This window comes from Lycium ferocissimum, chromosome 3 (assembly GCF_029784015.1).
Source record: "Lycium ferocissimum isolate CSIRO_LF1 chromosome 3, AGI_CSIRO_Lferr_CH_V1, whole genome shotgun sequence".
NCBI lineage: Eukaryota > Viridiplantae > Streptophyta > Magnoliopsida > Solanales > Solanaceae > Lycium > Lycium ferocissimum.
Window position 1 is genome coordinate 19,432,922 of NC_081344.1, and position 8,709 is coordinate 19,441,630.

The 8,709-nt window shown below is 34.4% G+C and overlaps 1 protein-coding gene across 1 annotated transcript; it reads left to right on the forward strand.

The window, feature by feature from the left end:
• The first annotated feature begins 3,824 nt into the window (after window positions 1–3,824).
• On the forward strand, window positions 3,825–5,000 carry LOC132049982 (ethylene-responsive transcription factor ERF109-like). Its single transcript, XM_059440982.1, has one exon. It carries the CDS (start codon window positions 3,924–3,926, stop codon window positions 4,704–4,706), a length of 783 nt encoding a protein of 260 aa, XP_059296965.1. The 5' UTR covers window positions 3,825–3,923; the 3' UTR covers window positions 4,707–5,000.
• Window positions 5,001–8,709: the final 3,709 nt, after the last annotated feature.

An 8,709-nucleotide genomic window follows, 5' to 3' on the forward strand; every position in this document is an offset into this window, starting at 1 on the left:
AACTTGGTGATTTAATAGAATTTTTTTATTAAACTAGGTTAAATATATTGACGGCCCCTTAAACTTGATATATTATTATTTTTAGACATGTGAATCAATTTGTGACATATTGAACATCTAATGTTATCCGATTTGTCTCTATTAAGCCCGTCATACTAACGTAGTCGGATTTTCCCTCTTAAAATTGAGTGCATATCAGGCGTTTACTAGAGAATATGAGGTGTATAGGAAGTAATACTTAGGAGCCGTTTGGACATGGTTTGAAATTATGAGATGAAAATCATGTTTGGACATGCAATTTGAATTTCTTAAGTTGTATTTTTTCTTATAGACATAAAAAGTTGTGAAAACTATCAAAACTTTCTCAATTCTTATACAATCGTACCAAATGAGTAAGTCATAGTTCATAACAAAATTAATACGCTACTAGAAGGCCTTTTTAAAAAAATACAACAATAATTGATGAAACTTTAGTTCAATAAAAAGGAAAATTTAACATAAATAGTAATGTAAATACTCTTTAATATAATCCTCTCACATGGTACGAACATAAATAACGGTTGGTAGAAGTTAATGAGGTTGGTAAATGGTTGGTGGGAGTAATTGTCAATAATATCTATGGCTCAAGTTTTACATTTAAAAATTTTGAAATCGTGATTTGAAATCCCAAATCATGCCTAATGATTTGGGATTTCATCTCATGAGATAAATCACTTGAAATGATTTCATCTCATGACTTGTAATCATGACATGAAATCGCATGTCCAAACGCGTATTTAGTTTTCTGGCCATTGTCTTCCTATTTCTGTAAAATAACCATGATTTTCAGGCGACTCTTTTCCTCTTTCTTTGAAATAATTAACCATGATTTTAATTTTCGACTATTATTCCGTCTCCAAATAGAAATTTATTTGGCCGTCTTTCAGCCATTCTTCAACTCATTCTTAGCTAGTCCATATTCAAAACTATTTCCCAATTCAAATGTCATGAACCTTTCCTGAAAAACAGATTTCATGGAAAAACAGAATCCTAATATAGAATCGGAATTATGTTCACTTGATAGTTCGGAGGGAAGTGGACTAAATAATTGATATTATTGGAAGAGTTTTATCTTCGTGATTGTGTTCGTCTATTCTATTCTCTAAAGCATAAAAGTAGACACTTTTTTCAAGACAGTTTCTCCTTTCGAGTATGTAAAATCAAAATTTCGATCAAATCACACATCGCAGTATACTAGGCCTTCTAATTCTTTAAGAGGTTTATCTAAAAGATTCACAATATAATTAGGAAGACATTTTAAATACCACACTATTGAAAAAATATATAAAAGATCATTGGCTCATGCGGCCGCTCCATAATAATTATGACCCATACCTTTAGCCGATTTAGCTCTTAATATACAGGATCATTCAAGCCGGGTTTTTTTGTTATTGGGATAGGTGTATCTTTGTTTAGGCTTCTACGATCATCCTAGGTTCAGAGGCGAATTCAGGATTTCAAGAGGATGAGTTCATCTTAGAAAAAAAAAAAAAAAAAAAAAAAAAAAAAAACGCAAAAGTGCATTTAGTAGGGTTCAATCCCACAACCTTAGAGAATTAAAATCAACACTTAACCAGTGCTTCACTCGGTCTAGTATGACTATGTGTTCCTTCAGTTAATATTAGATATGTATTTTAAGGAATATATACATTATATACCGAGTTTAGTCGGGTGACCATGGGTTCACATGACTCATTTTTAAGAGTCTGTTGCATTTTGCACCCTTAATGAGTGCTCTCTTTTGTGACTTACACCCTATCCTATTTTTTTTATAACTTGCACCCTAACCTCTTCAATCTTTTGCAAAACAATTAAACCACCCTATTTATAAATTTACCATGAGGGCAAAATAGGAATACATGAATCTTTTTTCATATCACAATGACAAAATTAATACTCGGAGAAGTATGAGATTTGTCACAGTAAGAATGCGACTTGAGAACTGATAAAATCGATTCACAAATTGTTAAGCTCGAATCCACATCCACCAACTCACATAACAACATACCCATTCTTTATAGCAAGATCAGTATAAAACATAGAGAGAACCAGAGTTCCATAGAACCAGCCAGCACGAACTACACTACCCATCTACTATTTTAATCCCAAAATAAAGAAGACCACATCGATATTTCTGAGAGAAAATTATAGAACACACAGAACCTCAAACACACACCAAGAGGAGAAAAAAATAACTGGGTGTAGAATGATCAGAAGTAAACTGTTGGATTTCTTAATATTGATTTGCCCAGAACTTTGTTACTGAAATTGTTGTTGTTTCTGTTGGTGACCAGTTATAGACATCACATATAAAAGAATGATCTGGAGAATCGCGGTATTCTCAGGGTTCTACAAAGCTCCATCTGCTAAAAGCACTAGCAATATAGCCTTCAGTTGAACAACATCAGCTGAAATAAATCAGCCTCTTAATTAAAAGTGCTAGACAACAATATAATTATCCTAAGGGCTGGGAGGAGTTCACGGGATAAAGACACATTGCAAGTGTAAAAGTCAAATGTATTTCAGGAATGAGTGACTAAGTGGTAACTAGTCTCAGAAATGATCTTAAAGTCGAGTAAGAAAATAAAACAAGATAGTGCAGACTGTGAAATGTAGCACTGCATATTAAGAAGGTATCAAAATTCATTCTAGTTTCATGTTTTGGCAGGAGAACTCTAGTTGTGGAGGAGCCACAAAAAGGACAAAATGTCCCTTCTTTCACTTTTAGTTTGGTGCTTTGAAGGGAACGAGACAAAAATCTGTTTGATTGAGTTCTCTTTTAATTTTTTGTCATTTTTTATTTCTTCTTTTTGTATTCCTATTTTCCTCTCGTGGTAAATTTATAAAAAAGGTCGTTTAACTGTTTTATAAAAGATGGAAGAGGTTAGGATGCAAGTTATTAAAAAAAAATAGAATAGGATGCAAGTCACAGGAGAGAACACACATTAAGGAACAAAATGCAACGGACTCCATTTTTAATGCATACATTCGCCCCTGCCTTGATAGTGCTGAAAAACATAAGAAGAGCAACATGTGTTTTTATATTTTCTTTCCTCTGTTGATTGTTTTTATTATGTAATCACTTGCGTATAAACTCCACATATTTTAATATTTTGGTTGACGGTCACTGAATAATTTAATAATCTTATATCTTAGGTCAGATCCCTCAGATAAAACGTTTAAATAAAGATTTGTGCTTAAGCCCTAAGATGAGAAAAAGGACCGGACCGTCTCTGTGTTTGGTGAAAAGTTTTCAACAATTAATTTAATATTTTTCTCAACTAATATTGTGTTCATTCATAATAGTATTATAATATCATTAACTTGACATAGAAAGAACAAAGTGGATAAGGAGGTAGTATATAGTTTGGTCCTCCTTGTTTCAAAGCGACAGGATGAACTATTTGACTAGAAATTGTCCCCAGTCTTGTCTGATATCTCCCTAAAATTCCAAAAATACCCTTCCCCTTTGTGTAAGGCATGACGTCATTTTCTATTAGCGTCCTTTGCTCAAAAGGCAACAGCTGTCCAGCTTCTCCATCCACGAAAGTGGTATCCACCGTGTGAACGCTCCATAACCCGAAACCCGACCCGTTATCCGCCACGTCATCTCCAAACCCCACTAGAAACCAGCACATGTCAATTTCATAATCCAAAATCCCACGCGAAGTACTTGATTTCAATATGCCAGCTAAGCTAGAATCAAACCCGTGTACAAAATGTGTACTGATTTTTATCCTTCCCTTCCCTCCCTTTATATATAAAGCAAAGAACGTGGAACGCCAGAAAACAATCTGAACCCCAAAGACCAAAGTTTTAAGATTTTTCAAATTTTCAAGTGCGCAAAGGTCAACCAAGAGAGTTAAACAAAGGAAACAACTTCAATGGACAAACTTTCACATCCCAAAATCAGTGACGAAGAAGAGTTTTCAATCATGGTTGCTGCTTTAAAGAATGTTATAACAGGTAGTACTCACAGTTCTGCTTTCATGGATGCAGTTCAAGAATTTCCTTATGCTATGACCACGACAGCTACCAGTGCCAGTGCCACCATTTCATCGCCTTCTACGAGTATGTCTAGTTTTATTGAGCCGCCCTTGTTTGGCGTTCCTGCAGAGCCGGAGCCTTGTCAATTCTGCAGAATAAGTGGGTGTTTAGGGTGCAACTATTTTGGAACCCCAGTGGCTAGTGATGATAAGAACAAGAACAAGACCAAGATTGTTGCGAAGAAGAAGAAGAAGAATTACAGAGGAGTGAGACAAAGACCATGGGGAAAATGGGCTGCGGAGATTAGAGATCCAAGAAGGGCTGTTAGAGTATGGCTTGGGACTTTTACTACAGCAGAGGATGCAGCCAGAGCTTATGATAGAGCAGCTATTGAATTTAGAGGTCCTAGAGCTAAGCTTAATTTCTCATTTGCAGATTACACGCAAATTCAACATGATCAGAATAATACTACTACAACTTCATTTTCTTCGCATCAGCAACAACAGCAACAACAAGAGTCTATGCAGGGAATTACCACAGATCTTGGTACTTCTAAAGAAGAAGAATTCTGGGATCAATTAATTTTATCGGACAATGAGATTCAAGATTGCTCGAGGACGATGAATTTCAATGGCGGGTCTTCTGATTCTTCTAATGGCTATATTGCTTATAGCTTCTGATCATTTTCAATTAAACAAGAATTGAAAAGGAAAAAAGAAACAGAACAAAAAGAAACTTTTAGTGGATTAGGGTGTTTTGCATGCCCCATGTAGTTTTATCAATGTGGGGCATCTGAATATTCCAGTTTTAGGTGTACTTCATTTTTCATTCTTTATTCAGATTGTATCGAACTGTAAGGGGCAGTTTGGTTTAAGGGTAGGAAGATTTTCCCGATATAATTTTTGAGATTAAACATATTTTGTGTTTGGTTGGAGATATTAATGAAATTTAATATAATTATTTTTATACCGAAATTTTGATATAACCTGTTTGTTTCATATAAAAGGTGAAATGATTATTCGATTATAATTAGTCACGGAATATCAATGATTTTGACTTTTGTACGGGAAATATTACATGTGGGGTCTGAAAAACTGAAACGCCGCCTATACACCTAGGAAGTAGGTACTTAACCACTTTATGTTTTAAGTTGTCGGGTGTGCATATTCATGTGACAAAGAAAACAAAAGGGAATTTTGTTGTAATTTCTTTACAAGGCTTATGGGTCAAATTTGATTAATTGAGTAGCTCAAATTAACCCATAAAAGAATTTTTTTTAACCCAACTTGTAGCTCGAATAAGTTACATTCTTTTCTTTTGCGCTTAAATGGATTGAAGGTCGAGCAGTGACCAGAGATTACTGAGAAGAATATCCAAAAATGCCATACTTGATATTTAAACAAGTATTTTCTCCTATGTTAAGGAGAATTAATTTTTTTATATGTATAAAGAAAATTCTTTTTATTTTATTTATGCAATATGACTTTTTGACGAAGGGCTTTTGCACGTGAGTCCGTCATTGGGGTCAAGCAACGGATTTCAAATCGACCCATATGAAAAAACTAGCACGTTGTCAAGCAGGGCTTTCTCTTCTTCTAGAGTATAAAGAACAATTGTATCTAATTCTTCCAACCAAAACATAGAAGGGAGGAAAGACATTTAGTTTGTGAAGAACACAACTCCCGTTTCTAATAGAGAAGAAGTCGACTTGGAGTTATCTTTCAATACTTGTTTTACAATTTTTTCAGCTATTATTAATATGTACTCTTTCGTAAAAGTAGGAGATTTGCCTTCTGGATCGAGTTCATCACACAAAACTTGTCTAATTCGAATTATCTCTTCTGTGTGATTTGTAGATTATTACACAAAAGAGAGATTTATCCTGTGCATATCCGAAAAATAGCAGCTACGAATTTTGTTATCGGATCAAAAAAGTATATAATGAAATTAACAATTTTAAACATTATGTTCATTGATAGTACTCCATATATAAAATTGGGCAAAGGAAAAGTACGGAAGAATAAAAGATATATAACAAGGTAGATGTGGTACTTTGGTCCACTCTATTTGAAGGAGACAAAATGAAATATTTGACTGGAAACTGTCCCCACCGTGTACCCTCTGCTTGGGTAAGGCAAAAGCTGTCCATCCACCAAAGTGACATTCACGTGTGATCACTACCTCTATTAATATTTTATCATGATACTTATATTAATTAATATATAATTATATTAAATTTAAAAAATAATTTAAAATGAGTAATTAATGTTAAGGGCAAAATAGAAAAAATAATTCTTTGTTTTTTATATGCGAAAGTGAACAAATAAAAATGAAAGCTATTTATGAAATAGTGGACAAAGTAAAAGTGAATGGAGGGAGTAATTAAGAACATGTCAGCTAAGCTAAAATCAGACCCGTGTACAAAAGGTGTATTGTAGTGTAACTTGTTTGTCCACGCTGGTCTTCACTCTTCCCCTTGTTTATAAAGCAAAGAACTTGGAACGCCAGAAAACTATCAGAATCCCAAAGACCAAAGTTTCCACCTTTTCAAATTTCAAGAATGCAGAGGTCAACCAAGAGAACAACTTCAATCAACCATCTCTCAAAGCCCAAATTCAGTGACGAACAAGAGTTTTCAATCATGGCTGATGCTTTAAAGAATGTTATTACGGTAGTACTCACAATTCTGCTTCCACGAAAAGATGAAAAGTAGGAAGAGAGAGTGCCATATATTTCATCACCTTAATTATTTATGAGTGTGTTTATTTTATTCGATCCATGCCCTTGTTAATCTAAGATAGAACTTGGGCAGAGCCAGAGCCTTGTCAATTCTGCAGAATAAGTGTGTGTTTGGTCTTCAACTATTCCCCTTGTTTATAAAGCAAAGAACTTGGGTGATAATAACAAGAACAAGACGAAGGTTGTTGCGAAGAAGAAGAAGAAGAACTACAGAGAGTGAACAGATCAACCATCTGGGAAAAATGGGCTGCGGAGATTAGAGATTCAAGAAGGCTGATGCCAGAATGTTATGGCTTGGTACTTTTCCACAGCAGAGGATGCAGCTATGAGTGTGTTTATTACAGAGCAGCTTGTTTGAGTTTAGAGAGTCCTTGTAATGCTAAGTGTGTGTTTAGGCTCTCATTTGCAGATTGTACAACAATTCAACATGCGAAGAAGAAGAAGAACTACAGACTTCATCTTCTTCAGAGACCATCAGCAACAACAACAACTAGAAGATTAGAGATTGAATTAACACAGATTTTGGTACTGCCAAAGAAGACGAATTCTGGGATCAATTAATATTATAGGACAATGAAATTCAAGATTGCTTGAGGACGATGAATTTCAATGGTGGATCTTCTGATTCCGCTAATGGCTATATTGCTAATAGCTTCTGATCACTTTCAATTAAACAAGACTTGGAAAGGAAGAGAGAAAGAAGAACAAAAGAAATTTATAGTGGACTAGGGGTGTTTTGCATGCCTATTTAGTTTTATCAAATTTGGGCATCTGAATTTTTCCAATTATAGATGCACTTAATGTTATATTCTTTATTCAGATTGTATCATACTGTAAAGAGGCAGTTTGGTTTAAGGGTAGGTAAGTTATCTCCATATAAATTTTGAGATTAAACATATCTCGTGTTTGGTTGGAGATCTTAACAAAACTTAATGCTATTTTTATACTGGAATTTTGATATAACTTGTCTGATTTAAGAGGTGATTGTCTCAAGTTTTAAAAATTGACTTTTGTTCAGAAATGCTGCATGTGGGGCCTGATAAGCTGAAACGCCGCTTATATACCTAGGAACTTCGTTTAAGTCGTAGGATGTGCATATTAATGTGACAAAGTAAACAAAAAAGATTTTTGTTGTAATTTCTTGACAAGGCTTATGGGTCAAATTTGGTTAATTGAGTAGCTCAAAAGAATTCATAATAATTTGGCTGAATACATACGGAGGCCCTTAAAAAATTCATAAGAATTTGGCTAAATACATACGGAGGCCTTTAAACTTGTTACAAGTTTCCTCTCGAACATTTGAACTATGCATTATTTCTATTGAGCACCTAAATTACTAACATAATGTGCCAATTGAACATTTTTTGCTGACATGGCACAGTGTGTGCACCACACCTCTTTTTAGAGCGTGAAAGGCATCAAAAAATCATCTTAATTTTCATTTTTTTTTTCTCCATCTCCCTCGTTCTTCCTTCTGCCCTTGCTTCTTGTCTCTTTTTTAAAATGTCAGTTTTGACAAATAAAATCAAACCAGAGACCAAAACAACATCCCAAAAAAAAAAAAATACACAAGAAAACAAACAAGGCTTTTTTGACCTTCAAGCTTCCTCTTTTGTCCTCTTGCTGAATTTTCTGTCTCTGTCGTCCTCTTCCATTTTAAGACTACCAACCACAGTTATCATACCATGAGATCACAAATTCACAATCATTTTTTTGGTGTGAAAAATTGAGTAGTACTCGTAATAACACCCACTGCAATCATCCGCGAAAATTAGCACAATGAATACAGCCGAACTACCCTAGCAACGACTTGACACCGAAAAATATGAACACTGACGATTTTTCATCTTTCACTACTAGACATTTTAACATTTCATTATGTTGTTCTCTTTTTAGTTTAGGCATAAGAAAACTCCATATTTTAAGTTATGAATCTTACAAATC

What these genes read in the sequence shown, in the direction of transcription:
- LOC132049982 (XM_059440982.1), top strand. Translation starts at nt 3,924, where the DNA reads ATGGACAAACTTTCACATCCCAAAATCAGTGACGAAGAAGAGTTTTCA.